We start from the raw sequence: 17635 nt of genomic DNA, 5'->3' as shown, positions 1-17635 counted from the left end.
ATGATTACGTATAGAAGAGATATATTGCTATTCTTGGAATCCAACAAATTAAACACAATCCTAAATAATGTATTGCCTTTTTTACCACTTTTTATGTAGAATATATATTACAGGAGGATTACGGATTTATTAAATCCCACTGGATAAAATGAAATGTTTCTAGTCAATGAGGACCATAGACTTTGGAACATAAGTTAAATGAAGAATACACATTCTTAACCTAAACATTTCACATTTGAAACAGGGAAGAGGAAATAAATGTTTATCAAATATTCCTTTCCATTCCCATTCTGCTTTCCTCAGAGCACTGTCCCCCAACCTAGAATAGAAATGGATGCCATTAAACTAGCAGTTTTTGCAAGTATTAGGAATCTAAACTGGTCTTCATAAAAAGTGTAAGACATACAGAGAGATACAGTGCCATCAAATCAGAAATTTCTGGCATCAGAATTTTTTAACTTTAGTTAATATTACTCTTGTAAATTAGCATTTCAGAAGCCACTGGTGCACCAATAAACTGAACCACTCCCCAACACAAGTGAACTCCAAATCAGATTCTTAGAATAATGCCGGGGTAAGTGGGCATAAATTGCAGCCTGTAATTTTTTGTCTGCAACTACACTCTCAAACTGCATAATTAATACTGACTCGGGCTACTTGAGTTTGAGTTTCCCTCCCCCCCCCCCTCAATTTTTAACATTTTTAAACTTTTAACCTCACCTTCTAAGAAGCTCAGGATGGTATAAACAACTCTTCCTGAACCTCTGCTCACATTTGTCCTCCCAAAAAATCATGTAAGTTAGGTTAGGCTGAGAGACAGTTCAGTTTCACAGAAAAGCAGGAAGCTTCCTTATACCAAATCAGAGCATTAGTCTATTTAGGTCAGAATTGAGTATCTACATTGACTGGAAATGGTTCTCTAAATTTTCAGACAGGTGACATTCGCAGCCCTACCTGGAGATGCCAAGTATTGAAGCTTCTGTGTGAAAGGCCGATGCTCCCCCCCCCCCCAAAAAAAAATGTTTCCCCCATTACATTTAAAATAAAATAGATGATGGCATTAAAAATGATAGCGACTAACTCAAGGTCAGCACATTATCTTCATGGCAGAGTAGGAATTTGAAAGTGGGTCTTCCCAGTGATGGTCTGACACTATAAGCACTACATTTCTGGCTCCAACAAAATGCAAGAATGATAAACTGCAACCAAAACCAACTGCACCAACACATGTTGCCTGAGCCATCTTGAGAGCCCATTTGATCAGATGAGCAGGACAGATATCATGAAGAATAACTACATACGTTGGCAGCATGCCGTGTGTCTAGAGATCCCATATTGATAAGCAAAATACAGTAATGACCAGAGAAACAACTTTCCTAGACAGTGCAAAGCTTTGTACCTTAAGTTGCAGAATGACAACGTTCTGAATGAGAAAGCGATATGCATTGTACCATGGCAAGAAGACATCCTTCAGTACATCTCTCACACCTTCTTCTTTAAATCTCAAGTTTTCGGCTCTCACAACAGGAGAATTGATAAGGTACAGCCTACAGCAGCACACACAAACAGAGCAGAGTAATGAAAATTCAGACATGGCTTTAAAGAAAACACACCAGATCCCTTTTTAATACACACAAATTAAAATTTCAACAATCCTCCACCCAGGACCCAAAATAACATTAAAGTCCTAATACTTTGTTCAGTGCCAGGAAATCTGTAGATGTTGCTAAGATACAACTCACACTGCTGAAATGGCAATTCTAATTGGCAGTATTAGCAGAGGTGTAACCCCCACCCCACCCCCAAAATTCTACAACTACATAAAAACGCATTTCCATTTCTTGCATTAGTCCAATTTAGCTGGATATTTTCTGTCTTTCTTCTTACTCTATTAGGCTGCTGAATAGATCTTCAGAAAGCAAACATTTCTAAAGAACTGTGCTCAAATTACCATCACCCATCATTTCACATTTCCATATGACAAGATGGCTTTTGGACAAACTGATTTTTTTCCTGCATAATGTACAAGAGCCTTGGTATTTTAACAATGCAACCCTATGTATGTATAGTTGGATAGAAGTCCCACTGGGCTAATTCCCAGGAAAGCATGCATAAGATTGCAGCCAAAGCTAAAGAATATGGTTAAAACTACCTACAACAGGGATACAGGGTTTGTAGTTAGTGGCCTAGTTTAAATGACATGGTAAGCCAAACTATGGCTTGCCAGGGCTATAAGTGTGCAGTTCTTTTGAGAGGAGTTTGCAGGCATTTTGCTCCATTTTGCTCTTGCACCACACTGAGCAAAGCCAAGGCTGTTTCTTAATTTTCCTATCACATGTAATGAAAGTTGTCATTTTCTGCCCTGAGATTTTGAACATGTAGCTGCTTATTTTGTTTACCATCTACACATTTTTATAATGTTGTTTTCCCCCATGCAGCTGTATTCCAAGAGAGTGGGCTTCAAGAGACTGTTCCACAATTCTTCCCAGACATCCACTGGAATATTTTTACCTATGTCCTGAGTTCATCTAACCTTCTACTCTTTGTCATGTTCTGATTCCATGTCACACTTCAGCTATATATATTTTTGAAAGTATATATCCGCTAATGTGCAAATTTCATTTTTCCAACACTGAGATAATCCTCCAAAAATATCAAACTAGAAAATATTCAAACGAAGAGAGATTTCCCCCATTCAATTTTGTTTTGATCTCAGAGTATAAGGTAAAGGTACCCCTGCCCGTACGGGCCAGTCTTGCCAGACTCTAGGGTTGTGCGCTCATCTCACTCTATAGGCCGGGAGCCAGCGCTGTCCGCAGACACTTCCGGGTCACGTGGCCAGCGTGACAAAGCTGCATCTGGTGAGCCAGCGCAGCACACGGAAACGCCGTTTACCTTCCCGCTGGTAAGCGGTCCCTATTTATCTACTTGCACCCGGGGGTGCTTTCGAACTGCTAGGTTGGCAGGCGCTGGGACCGAGCAGCGGGAGCGCACCCCGCCGCAGGGATTCGAACCGCCGACCTTTCGATCAGCAAGTCCTAGGCACTGAGGCTTTAACCCACAGCGCCACCTGCGTCCCAGAGTATACCAATCATTAAATCCAATGGAGATGGCCAGTTTTCCAAATTTCAAAACCATTAACTGTATCCATACTTTAGTTGTAAAGCACAGAATCGAATGGGGAAAGGCTTGAGTTAAATAGCCTTTTAAAACAATCCCAAACTCTTAAAATATTGAGTATTAAATGGTTGCTCTTCACCAACCTATCTGTTACCCTCAGATGCTGTTGAACTCCCACTCTACTCAGTCTCAGGTGGCCCACCCAATGGATGGGCTGATGGGAACTGTAGTTCAATGTCACCTGGAGAACCACAGATTACTCATCCCTAATAGGCAAAGTTTTAGCCAAGGAGCCAAAAGACAAAAGAAGGCCACTAATAAACTCACTCAGTACTTGTTACTCTCATTTAGAGTTCTTCACTTCCTTAAGCAGTTTAAATGTGCAGCTGTTCAAAAAGACCACATTTATCAGTAAGCAGCAGAGGATATTTCTGCAGTACTGAATCAAAATTTGCATATGGAGGAAGGGAAAAACTTCTTCCACAGAAGCTAAATTAGCTCAGTAAAAAAGAAAGAACCCACGAGAAAGTCAGAAGTAGTTTATTCTATAAACAGAACACAAGCGCTTGACATCAAGCACTTCAAATAAGTTCAGACATCTGAACTGGAGCTCTCTCCTTAAATGAACCTAGCAAGCACTACTTTGCATTGTGTGTGGGAGTATGTATAAATAAGACTTTAGTGTACACATATCAGGCAGGCAGAAAGCAAAAACAGATTTATCTTGCTGGAAAAATGAAGACAGCAATGAATGCTCTTGAGAGCTGGGGATTTTCATTTAGGTAAAGAAAATAAAATCTACTGAAGTCTGACATACAATATTTTATCTTGCCAGAAATATATTTTAGAAAGACTATGTTCTTTAAAGTGAACAAATACAGCTAATAATTCAAACCATATACACACCAAAAAGTGCTCAAGTTCTTCAAGGCTTCCAGAATACAATCAGCTATATATTTGGTTTAGAGCCTACCAACTTCTGGAAAAAATTAACCATATAATGCTGTGTAGAACTGGAAAGCCTAGAGATGGGATATACAGCCTACGACTGAAAATTCCCACAGAGACACCTAAGCTGTGCAATCAATTTGGCACTTACAATACAATCCCCAGGCTTAAGGACTATGCACAAGACGACACCCACACGTGTATAATCAGGTGCCCCGGAGACACAACATGCTGGTAAGCCTAATGTCTCACACCACCAACCCAATTGTCCTTGCTCTAATGTTTTTCAGTATTTTTAAGATGATTTTGCACGCATCCACACATTCACACAGATATTTCAATGTGGAAATTAAAAGGAGCTGGCAGTGATGCGAGGCCTGCCTTGTACTTCATTGGCAGTACTGGACAATCCATTATTCTTCATTCAGTCTAGCACTCTGCTTATACCAGTGGTGAACCAAATGCTTTTGGGAAGCTTTTACAATCTGGACAACTTCACCATTCCATTGTGATGCCTCACAGCACTCCCTCCCCCTTTATGCATATTATAAAAATATTTTTGTTCAAGATGTATACACTTGTTCTGCGGTTATCTACCTTCTTGTACAAAGTTCTGAGAAGAAGCACACACACACACATTGCTACTGCATGAACAGCAGTAGCTGCACCAGCCAAAGCAAGGAGCAAAAGCCAAATTTTGACTGGCTATACCTAAGCAGAGGACCCACAAACATTAATAGAAACCGGGGACGGGGGACGGACAATAGCAGGATCCTACCTTAGAGCATCAGCCCCATAAGAATTTACAATGTTTGCTGGATCCGGGTAATTCTTCTTCCTTTTGCTCATCTTTTGCCCATCACTAGAAAAGATTAAAGATGGAAGCTATGACAAAGTATGCATTGCTGATAAAGTTCTCAAAATTAATACAAATACTCTTGGGAAATCAGTCTACCATTTTTATGATAGAAAGTGCCAGTCCCCTCAAGAGCAGATTATATTTACTTTCACAACAGCAAAGTGAAGAACAATGGAACTGGTGGAGAAACGACCATAGTTCTTTCTAGCCATATTTATGTCTTGGGTGATAATGAGCTTTTTTACTTTATTCTACCCACTCCCAACAATATATAAACTTGTATCATTTTGGAAGGGATTGGGCTTTCAGTGTAAAGTAATTGTCATTCAGCTAAGGTTGGTTATTCAATGAAGGATTGCACAGAAATATCTGCAGCTTAGAACTACATTTCAAGCAGAACCTCAGGAAAGAGCAAGATATTAACAATATTACTTGCCTGGCAAGAACTAGGCCATTTACAATTACATTCTTGAAAGGGGGCTTCCCAAAAAGAGCTGTGGACAACACGAGTAATGTGTAAAACCTGAAAAACAAATTGATAGTTAGCAGCTGATTCTAGGTTAATGCTAAAATATCACACTTTCAAGCCCTTGTATGCCTTCAAATTTTAATTGACTCCTTTTAGCAGATTTCAAACCCCAGGGATATTAATAAGAAATACATGGTGATAGTTATCCAAAAGTGTCATTTTATTATGCAGCTCTTCTGGAAAATCTTCACATATTATTTCCCCCCTATTGCTAGCATCTAATCTTGTAACAAACTACATTATCATACAAAACAGTCCTCCTTCCAAAGCTACAGTGTCAAAAGGAATATTCCTGCATTCAAGAAAACTGAGTGACATAATGATGCAGAACCTTCCTTTCATAATGTGACTTTGTAGCATTGTGTGTACATCACATTTGTAAATGTTGCTTAACACAGTCCTACAGTCACTTCAGGGTAGAGGTGTGTAAGCCTGTGAACACAAATATATATACAAATATATATATGCTTTCGTAGATTTTCACGGGTACAGGAATGCAGGTTTTGGTGTCCTCGGGTGTCTTCCCGTGTAAAAGTTGGGGTGTCTAGGCGACGTTTCGACGAGGTCTCACTCGTCATCTTCAGGCTGGTGCTTTCGGCTTCTTGTTACTGGAACAGAGCAGGATCTCAGTGTTTGAGTTCCTATAAATACTGTTGAAGGTGTGGTGTATAGCCTCCAATGTTCTGGGCAGAGAGGAGGTTCCCAGGCTAGTGTGCCTTTTCTTCTTTTGTTCCTTAATTACTTGAGGGATATCTTGAGTGATTTCTTGAGTGATATCCTGAATCCCACTTAGGTGGGTCATTAGGTGTGGATTAGTTGCTCAAGCCTTTGTGTCTTGAACTCTTGAACTTTGTGAAGAGTTTTTCTGAGAGGATGGCTGTACTGCATTTGGTTGTGCTCTGGCTTGGCTTCGTGTATAGGGGCGAGTTGTGGTTTTGTGGCCTGTGCCAGCCACAAAAGGAAAGAGGAAATTAGCCCTCCCCACAAAATCTGACACCAGATCCAGAGGCACACAGAACGCCATCACCAATCAACCACACCAGACCCAAACCCAGACCCTCTCCACAGATAAATTACAGACACCATCCAGTAGCCAAACCATGGTGGCACCTCCGGATGCTGCACCCCCCCGCAACCCCTACACAGATCTGGCTGGCACAGGCCACAAAACCACAACTCGCCCCTATACACGAAGCCAAGCCAGAGCACAACCAAATGCAGTACAGCCATCCTCTCAGAAAAACTCTTCACAAAGTTCAAGAGTTCAAGACACAAAGGCTTGAGCAACTAATCCACACCTAATGACCCACCTAAGTGGGATTCAGGATATCACTCAAGAAATCACTCAAGATATCCCTCAAGTAATTAAGGAACAAAAGAAGAAAAGGCACACTAGCCTGGGAACCTCCTCTCTGCCCAGAACATTGGAGGCTATACACCACACCTTCAACAGTATTTATAGGAACTCAAACACTGAGATCCTGCTCTGTTCCAGTAACAAGAAGCCGAAAGCACCAGCCTGAAGATGACGAGTGAGACCTCGTCGAAACGTCGCCTAGACACCCCAACTTTTACACGGGAAGACACCCGAAGACACCAAAATATATATATATATATACATACACAAACCTTCATCTTTCACTTGGGACTTGATTATAATACTCAGTAAAGGAACAGAATTGCACTGGGATTACAAGGCTCATTAGAAATTTAAATTTTGTTTTCCCATGTATAATAGTTCCGAAAAGAAGTTATCTACATCACTGGAAAGTTAACTCCACATCATGGAGTGAAGTTTTGTGTGTGCAGAAGTTGCCAGTAAAAGCCGGAACATGCTAGAATATTCTAGCGCATCTGTAATTTTCCATTCTTCTCACAGCACAGCTGCATGCTTACAGGCTGAGTCTTACCTTAGTGCCAAGGCCACTGGGAAGGTTATATTTGCTAGTCAGTGTACAGTTTCTCGCTCTCATTTCTTCTACTGACTTCTATTCTTTGCTTTCATTTTATATTTGTGTGGTGTACTTTTTATGCTGAAACTGGATTTTTGCTCTAACAGGAGCCAAGTTGTACCTTGCTAGTGATCTTGCAATGAACTGTAAGCTGTAAGCTTTAGTAAATCTCTGCTAAAGATTTTTCTGTGTCTTTTTGGGATGCCCGCCACTGCCAGAGTTTCACTACTCTGGTAATCAAGCAATGGACAGGGATGTCCTGGGGGCTGGGGGCACAGATCCAGACATTTAAGAACAAACTAGCTAACGAAATACAATCTTTGGAAAAAGGAAAGCCAAAAGTAAAAGAAATGACACCTAGCTCTTTACCCTCAGTGAGAGAAATCAACAACTGAAATAATCCAGCTCTTCCTTACTGTTTTTATCAGCTAAAATAGGGGTGTAAGGTTATGAAAGCATACAATGCAGTTCTACTGCTGAAACTAAGCAGATGTGGCCCTGAAAGTTGCCTTGATAATTGAGGCTACCTGAAAATCAAATGCAAATTTCTCTGAGCTTTTCTGTCTAATGTTCATGAATTACAGTGAGTTAGACCACCATGTAATTCTCTGTTGGGCTATATCTGAATGGGTCAACTTGTCTCATTTTGTAAAGAAAAAGGTACTATGTAGATAGCATTTGCTGGTCCCCCCCGCCCCGACATCCCACAGAATACCTTCAGGCTTGCCTTGGCCAGGAAATGATACATAAAAGTTATTCGCTTATCACAAGTTTTGTAGCCAGGTTTCCTATGGCCAAGTCTTTCATCAAGTATTGCTAGTTAGGTTCTTTGCTCTCTGGATTTTTTTGTTAGGTAAAAGGTGAAGCAATTTTAATTTCCATATTGCTGCCTTTTGCCATGGGTCTTCTGTAGCCACCTACCTATTCAATCAGCTAGTGGAGGTATCTTCAACCCTTTCAGACCCAGGAACCACTTTCAACCCAAACATGAATTTAGGGACCCTTTTCTTAACCTTTTACCATCTATCTGCATGGCAGCAGTGCTCCTGTTTGCAACCCACCTTGGATCAGGCTGCGACCCACTAGTGGGTCCCAACACACATTTCACAGGTTATTAAAATCATTCAATAACAACTACTTTCTTTCTTCCTTTAAAAATCTCTGTCCATAAAACTTTGTTAGTTCAGTGCTCACTATACAAACATGAGCCAAATTATATTTCAAGTACTCTTTTAAAGTTATCCAGATTTCCCAGTGCTCTGCAGTTGTAAAACCCTGTACAAACTAATAACAAAGAATTACCATCCTCTGGTTTGGTCAATGCCTTCAGCAATGAAGTCAGCAGGAAACGCATCTTCAAATTCTCTTTTGTTCTCAAATGGGTAATGGACTTGGGCATAAGGCATGCTCCCACTCTCAAACCAGCAGTCAAACACTTCTGAAACACGATGTAATACACCTTTGCCGCAGCGCGAGGGGATGGTTATATAATCAACGCTAAAGGGAAAATAATCCAGCAACAGTTTAGACACTGAATTTCCACTCTACAAGTTGGAAATTAGTCTTAAGGAACCCAATTACAGAAACAGATGCCAATCCCAAACTTCTATATCTAACATATTCAAGTTGCTTGCATAGATTTTCCAAAATAATTCAGAACTGAAAGGGTTTCACTAATTTAGCACAAATACAATATACTTAAATTATTGCTAATGAATACAAATTGCTGAAAGCTACCCTAATGTCTCACATATCTCTCCAGGTCAGTTTCCAAAGAATGATAGTTGGCAGATAACCAGCTAGAAATAGCCTATGCTTCCCAATAAAACACTGCATTTCAAACCACGTCAGAAATGCTTTTGCAGAAGAACCTTATACAATCCACCTCAGTCCAGAGTCTAAATCTGTCAGTTAAAGCAAAATATTATGGGGTTCCATTAATAAACTGTTACTATACAGTACAGGAGTTTTTTGTGGGGGATGTACAGATAAATGGCCAAAATGATGCCTCTCCAGCCTGTGCCAATCTCTGCTTAAGCTGCAGCTACAGAGGGTTGGGAGAAACCCCATAACTTATTTGTATGGGTACACACAGGGAACCAGACTGAACTCAGTAAGCCAGTGGTGGGAAACCTGTGGTTCTCCAGATACAGTTGTACTGTAACTCACCATCCTTGTCTATTAGGTATGCTGGCTATTAATAAACATCTTAAAGATTCACAAATTATCCATTCCTGCTCTAAACAGTGACATAAGCTAGGTTAATTTTCAACCCCACCAGGTTGAAAATTAAACTCATGGATTTGCTCTCATTGAGGAGTTAGGGGAAACTGAGAAGGTGAGAAAGTATCAAAAAATGATATTATATAACTGAAGGTGTTGCACAGCAGCAGGACTATCTCCAGAGAATTGCCTGATAGTCCTTTCTGGTTTGGACAAGCGACCAGTTTTTAGACTCTAATATCAGGGATGCATTTCTGAAATGGATTCAACATCCACAAATGAGAGCAGAGCTATTTCTGAGCTACAACAGCCCCTGGCTTGCTTTTGTTACAATCACTTACCTTTCTCTGTGGAGATCAGTCACTTTCACTCCTGACAGCTCTTCCAGTTCTGCTACAGACCCAATACAGACCACCTGTTAAGTCCAATACAGCGGTACCTTGGGTTAGAAACACCTCAGATAACAGACACTTCGGGTTACAGACTCCGCTAAACCAGAAGTAGTACCTCGGGTTAAGAACTTTACCTCAGAATGAGAACATAAATCATGCACTGGCGGCGCGGCAGCAGTGGGAGGCCCCATTAGCTAAAGTGGTAAGGTAAAGGTAAAGGTACCCCTGCCCGTACGGGCCAGTCTTGACAGACTCTGGGGTTGTGCGCTCATCTCACTCTATAGGCCGGGAGCCAGCGCTGTCCGCAGACACTTCCGGGTCATGTGGCCAGTGTGACAAGCTGCATCTGGCGAGCCAGCGCAGCACACGGAAACACCGTTTACCTTCCCACTAGTAAGCGGTCCCTATTAATCTACTTGCACCCGGGGGTACTTTCGAACTGATAGGTTGGCAGGCGCTGGGACCGAGCAACGGGAGCGCACCCCGCCGCGGGGATTCGAACCGCCGACCTGACGATCAGCAAGTCCTAGGCACTGAGGCTTTACCCACAGCGCCACCAGCGTCCCAGTGGTACCTCACGTTAAGAACGGTTTCAGGTTAAGAACGGACCTCAAGAACGAATTAAGTTCTTAACCAGAGGTACCACTGTATATCAAATAGGATTTGTTAATGAACATAGTTCATAGCTGAAGCATGCAACTGGAAAAGTCAGTTGATACTACACTTCTAAACCTTTTGTACTAATTGATTGCTATGAAGCCCAGCAGCTGTTTGAAATATTTGTAAATTGGTTTTAGCAAAGCTGAATCACTTCATATTCCACGTGTTTGTAAATATCACAGGTGCTAACCTTGTGATAGCATAGGCAATGGCATGTACTGTAAGAAGAAATGGAGGCAAACAAACTACCCAAACCAACACACTTTCTCCTTAACTTCACCACTGTCACCAAGCGGTTATCTTTCCCCGCCCCCCGCCCCAATGACTCCACTAAATAGCCCTTTAACCTTTTGGATTTTAATTTTCCCAATCAACTCCTTATACTAGGTGGAGTTGAATGCAACTTAGGCATCTGAGCAAGGCCTCAAACCAAATTGTGATTTTACTTAAGGTTTTAGTAACGCAACAAGAGACCTAATTATAGTTTTTGTTGTTATCCAAAACAGCAGATTAAAATAGTAATAACAGTTTGAAATCAAACAAAACTTTTCCTTCCCTAGTTAGAACTTTTAAAAAGGTGTCCATTGGATTTCATCAGCAGATTGATTGTTTTTGACAATAGCAAATGGAAAAAAGATGGGAAAAGTTTTAACTAGCAAGTTTTAAATAAGTATGCCAACTCTAAATATGGAAAAAATGCTTTTTAAAAAACAAGCTACAGATATTGATGGAAGAATCATTTAATGCTTTTGACACACCAGCAATCTAGAAAGTAAAACTGTCTCCCAGAATTACCATGACAGCAGGATCGCATGCATTCCAGAAACAGATGTACCCCAGAGAAGTGCCTTATACCTACTGTGTTCATTCACAGTATACTTTTTGCAAGTTTTGTGGTGCCTAGCTAACTGAGCATCATTAAGACATGTCACCATTCTGAATAGTAGTAAAATCCAGCAATGCCTCCATTTTAGCAGTGGCAGGGGAAAGCAGCGAAAGCATTAAGCAGTCAAATAGTAATCTGCCCAAAACGGCAATGGAAACCTTAAGCCACTGAGGATCACACCTTTTCTCTAGTCAATCTGATCTAAAATTGCACTCTAAGCACAATCAGAGTAAATAAAATAAAGTGTAGCAATCTTGACTGAAATTATTTTTACTCACCTCTTCAAAATCGTCACTGACCCACAATGGGATTGGCGTCCCCCAGTATCGATTTCGTGAAATTGCCCAGTCACGTGCCTCTCTCAACCAATTTCCAAAACGCTTCTCTCTCACAAAGTCAGGAACCCTAAGTTTTAAAAAGAAAATCTCACTTACAATAAACAAAATCAAGAGAACTTGTTAGGCATATGTAGACACCCTACGCTGGAATATTATAACTTTGATAGCATTTACTTTATTTACTTCTCTGGTTCATTTAGTCATGAATAAAGGGTCGCAAAAGTGATCAGAAATCAACACACTTTTCTCCAATTTCCAATTTTGTGGTTTGCTATAATAGTAAACATTTCTGGATCACCCCTCATGTATGGAAAAGAGGAGACTGAAGGTCACTGTGGCTCACTCATGTAGCAGTAAACCATGCTTTTCTATAACATGTGAAACCAAGGTATTACCTACACTCAAAATAATTTTAGATGCAAACAAGTTTATACTGATCTAGTGTTTCAGAGAGGATTGTTTCATGTGCCTCCTTTGGCTCACCAAATTGCAATGCACTTTCAGAAGAGATATGAGATTCAGGTTCTTTACACCATGTTGCTGCTACAGTGGTGCCTCGCAAGACGAAATTAATTCGTTCCGCGAGTTTTGTCGTCTTGCGATTTTTTTCGTCTTGCGAAGCACGGTGTCAGAAAAGTTTTGGAAAAGCTTCAAAAATCACCAAAGTCTTCAAAAACCTCAAAAAAGGCTACCACACCGCGTGCTATGAGTTGCTCCTCGAAGTCAAGTCGCAACTGTATTAACGGTGTTAAGAAAAAGGAAACAAACTTGCAAGACGTTTTTGTCTTGCGAAGCAAGCCCATAGGGAAAATCGTCTTGCGAAGCAACTCAAAAAACCAAAAACCCTTTCGTCTTGCGAGTTTTTTGTCTTGCGAAGCATTCGTCTTGCGAGGTACCACTGTATATCATCCTACAACCTAGGCTTCCACAACCTTGGGCATTTGTACCTCTTTCATCCTTGTGTCATATTTCCCGCATGCTATCTCACAATAATAGGATGCCAGGAAATAACTTGGTCCCTAAGTTATCCCCCAAAATGAACACCCTAAATATACATAAAAGACTTCTGCTGACTGTCACTGTATATAAACCCAAGCGAGTATATTTTGTGCTTCCTGCTTAATATTTGGGCAATAGGTCTCATTCTGTGACTTTTCTATGAAGTTTTAAGTTACTTTCTGGTTGCAGGAAGTATAAGTCAAATTTCCAGCACAACTATTGAAAATTTTTTTAGAACTCAGCAATTTAGCTTTCCAATCGCATGAATTTCCTTGCTTTGAACGAATCTAAGTGCCTTTGAAAGTGCGAGAGCCTCAATTTATTACAGTTATACACTTTGTGCTGACCTAAAGAGACCCAGTCTAAGCACAAGTGGAAAACTGAATTAAGATAAAAGAAGAGCATTTGAACAATTCGCTAATGTGGAAAATGAACTTTGCAACCTTTACAATAGCTTTCAACTACAAGATGCTGGCAGGTGGCACCTGTAGCTTAAAACAGATAAAAGCTACTTAAACTGTGAATAGATGCTAACAAGAGATCCAAAAGTGCAACAATGCAGGCAATGTAGCTTATGGACACGCGTATCTTTTTCCTTTAATTGAAAAACTGAGCATCTGGGAACATTTTTCATTATTACTAAGAGCTGAGGTGAGGCAGAACAGAGGTAAGCTGACCCCTGCACTCTCTAGATTTGCCTCTCTTACTTGCTGTAACAGTTACATCAACAGCAATCCCAACCTGCAGTGGGCCTGCCAGCTTTGCTACTACAGAGAGAGTCACAGGTCAGACTTTTCCTTTTCCCGCCCCTCCCTTTGCTGGTGCAGCAAAGGCACCAAGGGAAGGCTGCGCAGAAAGAAAATGTGGTGCTCTTATTTACTGTGTCTGATGTTTAGCAATCCTACCTTAGGGTAAGCAGAGAGATGATAAAGGTTCCTTTTGTCCCTCATCAAAATGACAAGACATTTTACTAATACAGTAACAGAGTTAAATTAGGCCTCAAATCTGAGTGTGCACTTTTACAAATGCTCAACTTTAATAAGACATGATGGAGTTTCCTTCAAGCAAGTTATTCTTTTGCACAATGGCGTACATTGAACAAGGTCATTTGTTATTTAACCATCACAAATATTATATAAAAAAAATGAATGCAAAACTTAGTTGGCTGTATGAAATAAACAAAGTCACCCTTACACATGACTTAACTAGCCTTCCAGAACAGTTGCTTTATTCTAAATCAAGGGGAGAGGGGATACAGCTCAAGGTCCAAGCGCAGTCTTTTAGACCCAACACAAACTTGTGTCACTGGCCTCCTCCCCCAAACATATCTATCCCATACATACAATTTCTTGAGTCATGAAATAAAAGTTACTGTTTTAATTCTGAAATTACATTTTCTACATTTCTGAACTTACAAAACGCCCCACAGTGGGACTTTTCAACCATGCCCCAAAGCACTCCCACCTCCCTGCTGTTATGGTTTACCACAACATCCAGCTTGAAGACGAGTTTTGATGAGTTTCCAAACTGGTTTGCCAAATAACCAGAAAGTGTTCTATTAATCCGGGAATGTAGAAGAAGGAGGGAATACACACACATGTTGCTCATTCCCAATGATCAAGTTTGGGAGGATCAGAGCACTTCTGAACACAGCCATTTTTATTATTTATTTTCTAGTTAATTACCAATCGAGCTTGTGGCACTTGCTCTGGGATAGGGAACCTGTAATTCTCCAGATATTGTTAGACTGCAACTACCATAAGCCCCAATCAGCATGGTGAATAATAATAATAATAATAATTATAATAATAATAATAATAATAATAATAATAATAATAATAATAATAATAATAATTTATTTCTACCCCACCCATCTGTCTGGGTTTCCCCAGTCACTCTGGGCAGCTTTCAACAGAACATTAAAAACAGAATAAAACTTCAAACATTAAAAACTTCCCTAAACAGGGCTGCCTTCAGATGTCTTCTAAAAGTTGGATAGTTGTTTATTTCCTTGACATCTGATGGGAGGGCATTCCACAGGGCGGGTGCCACTACCAAGAAGGCCTTCTGCCTGGTTCCCTGTAACTTGGCTTCTCGCATCGAGGGAACCGCCAGAAGGCCCTCGGCGCTGGATCTCAGTGTCCTGGCATAGTGATGGGGGTGGAGACGCTCCTTCAGGTATACTGGGCCGAGGCCGTTTAGGGCTTTAAAGGTCAGCACCAACACTTTGAATTGTGCTCAGAAACGTACTGGGAGCCAATGTAGGTCTTTCAAGACCAGTGTTATATGGTCTTGGTGGTCACTCCCAGTCAGCGATGATGGGAGCTATAGTCCAACAACATCTGGAGTTCCCTATCCCTGCAGTAGATGTATTAGACATTTCACAGGATACAAACAAACAAGTGAGGTGAGCATAGTGATTTCAAAAGATATCTTTGGTCCTGTATTCTGATTTGCCACACTTCTCCCACTTCCAAAACCTTCCGGATTTTAGATAGTAAATTGACACATTTAAAATTGGGTTTCTCCAGAAAGGTTTTACAGTGCACCACGGTGCTGTTTTATTATCAGTTACAACCACTTCCTTTTGTTTATTCGTTCCTTGGAAGATACAGCAGGATCATTTGTCAAAATTAAGATAAACTGTTGCTAGGTTCTTAAAATATGCCAGTTCCAAAATACATTAGTATTAAGTTCTCTCATTAAAAACAAATTAGAAATTCAATTAGGTTATAAAATTAGTCAAACCACATTTAATCTAGTTCATCAGAAGCAGTGACTATAAGGAGTAGAAAGTATTCCTATGAGAAATCTAGTCCTAGCAGCCAGCAAGGATTCTAAAGGCAGTGCAAGCATCATACCAATTCCAAAGGATGTTATAAAGGCACCCCCTCTTTTATCATCCCTAGTTTAAAAATTCTGTAAATCCCTCAACAACCCCATTGGGGGAAAATAGAGAATATCACTGGACCTTTTCATGGCACTAAATCAGACAGATCTGCAGACATTTTTGCACACTTTCAGTAAGTACTAATGCTGAACCAAAGCATTTACATATAACATGGCGCCGTACTCTGATACCTACATATGCAAATCATATAGCTTCAACTTCAAAAGAGAGCAGCTCAGCAGGCTACTAAAACGGGCTTTGAAAACCTGATAGCAAGTAACAGGCCTAATATCAAACCTAGTCCTCTCTCAATTCCAGAAAACATTGTTCATGCTGTGTGCAAGGTGGAATAAACCAACAACAAAACTGTCCAAACAATGCCAGGGAATGCTGGGGAATAATGTTGAGCATCAAGCTCTTTCTTGTTAGATATCTGGGCTCATATTAAAAAATATTATATTCAAAATCAAGGTGAGAGTTTAGCATCACTAAACTGCTTGAATAATGAAGATATCCCAACGATTACACAAGGTTTGCTAACCATACTAATAATGACAGCTAAATTCCAAACTGTCCTACGTTGGACATTCCTCTCTCGAGGGCTAGCAGACAAAAATCTAAGACACCTTCAAAGAGGACAAAAGAACTACCCAGTTAAAAATTCTGTCCAACCCCACAAACATCAACAACTTTCTGGTGAAAAGGTTCCTCTTTCATTCTGACATGTATGGATTTAATTAAGCTCTTTTGGAAAAACCCAGCTGCAGGCAACTTAAATCTTTGTACACTTCTCACAAATCTATTGCTAGTATGACTATCAGCGCTGTACCACCTGTTATGTGACTTTAAATGTGTACTAAAAGGAATAAGCAAAAATCAAATGACAGTAAAAATAAATGAAAAAGGTGCACTATAAACCAGCCTTCCCCAATGTTGTTGGACTCTTGAGCATTTCCTAAGGAGACTTTGAGTCCAATAACATCTGGAATGCACCATTTTGGGAAAGGCAGTTGAAATGTTTATTGCCTAATACAATCCCGTAAGAACGAAACCCTAGAAGTCAGTTAATTAAAAGCTCAATTGCCACCTTTTCCACAGAGACATGATTTTCTTTCAAAGAATAATGCACTGTCATTTGCATATTTTCAGTGTATATTTTCAAGACAGTAAAAGCTTGCAGCAGACAACAATTAACATAGAAGACAAATACTTCAAGCTTACAACTATTTTCCCGTAAGGTCATTAGCAGCTCTCAGCGCTGAGTACCAAAGATTGCACTTGCTTGCTATGGAGCCTTTATAAAAATGTGAACCATGCATTTGCCTACATCAAGCCAGAAAGTCACACTGGAATCATTTATGGAAACTTACATAAAGGCCCTACTTAAATTTAGCTTCCATGAAAAGAATATGACTATGAAAAATTATTCATGTTAACAGTGTTGCAGAGAAACCAACACATACATTTTTAGGCTCTTTCTTTTAGCTTTTCCCCAAGAAACAATAACAGCAAAAAAGCAATTTGCCCCTGAAATACTACTATATTTATCAGGCTCCCAAATCTTAAGGGAAGAGAGCTCTGACACTCTCAGATGTTTACCCCATTATGTAAGTTGTAGACTGCAAGAATATCTATCTGTTAAAACGCCCAATTGTATACATTACTTTCTGTCACCCTTGATAAATGGTACACGTCTTTATTTCCATTGCACCATGAGTTGTAGAAGAGGTGGAAAAGATTATTCCAACACAAAAAGGCTGCCAAAGATTGACTCGTAATTGAAGCCCAGTAAGACTAAGACCAAAGACCAAGTTCACCTGGCAGCACACACGTGCCCTT

The 17635-nt window shown here is 40.2% G+C and overlaps 1 protein-coding gene across 4 annotated transcripts in view; it reads right to left on the bottom strand.

Moving 5' to 3' along the window:
• The window catches only part of IARS1 (isoleucyl-tRNA synthetase 1), a 102903-nt gene that overhangs the window by 31284 nt on the left and 53984 nt on the right, over window positions 1-17635 (bottom strand). For all 4 annotated transcript variants that reach the window (XM_028718859.2, XM_077924813.1, XM_028718857.2 and 1 more), the window contains exons 15-20: window positions 11848-11974; window positions 9973-10046; window positions 8711-8905; window positions 5364-5450; window positions 4847-4930; window positions 1400-1547 (exon numbers count right to left, since the gene is read on the bottom strand). In XM_028718859.2, coding sequence (XP_028574692.2) covers window positions 1400-1547; window positions 4847-4930; window positions 5364-5450; window positions 8711-8905; window positions 9973-10046; window positions 11848-11974 — 715 coding nt within the window. The remainder of the gene's footprint in view (window positions 1-1399; window positions 1548-4846; window positions 4931-5363; window positions 5451-8710; window positions 8906-9972; window positions 10047-11847; window positions 11975-17635) is intronic.

Source organism: Podarcis muralis, chromosome 2 (genome assembly GCF_964188315.1).
Source record: "Podarcis muralis chromosome 2, rPodMur119.hap1.1, whole genome shotgun sequence".
In the NCBI taxonomy this organism is placed as follows: domain Eukaryota; kingdom Metazoa; phylum Chordata; class Lepidosauria; order Squamata; family Lacertidae; genus Podarcis; species Podarcis muralis.
The sequence above is the reverse complement of the archived record's forward strand: the minus strand, read 5'-3'. Positions and strand labels throughout refer to the sequence as shown.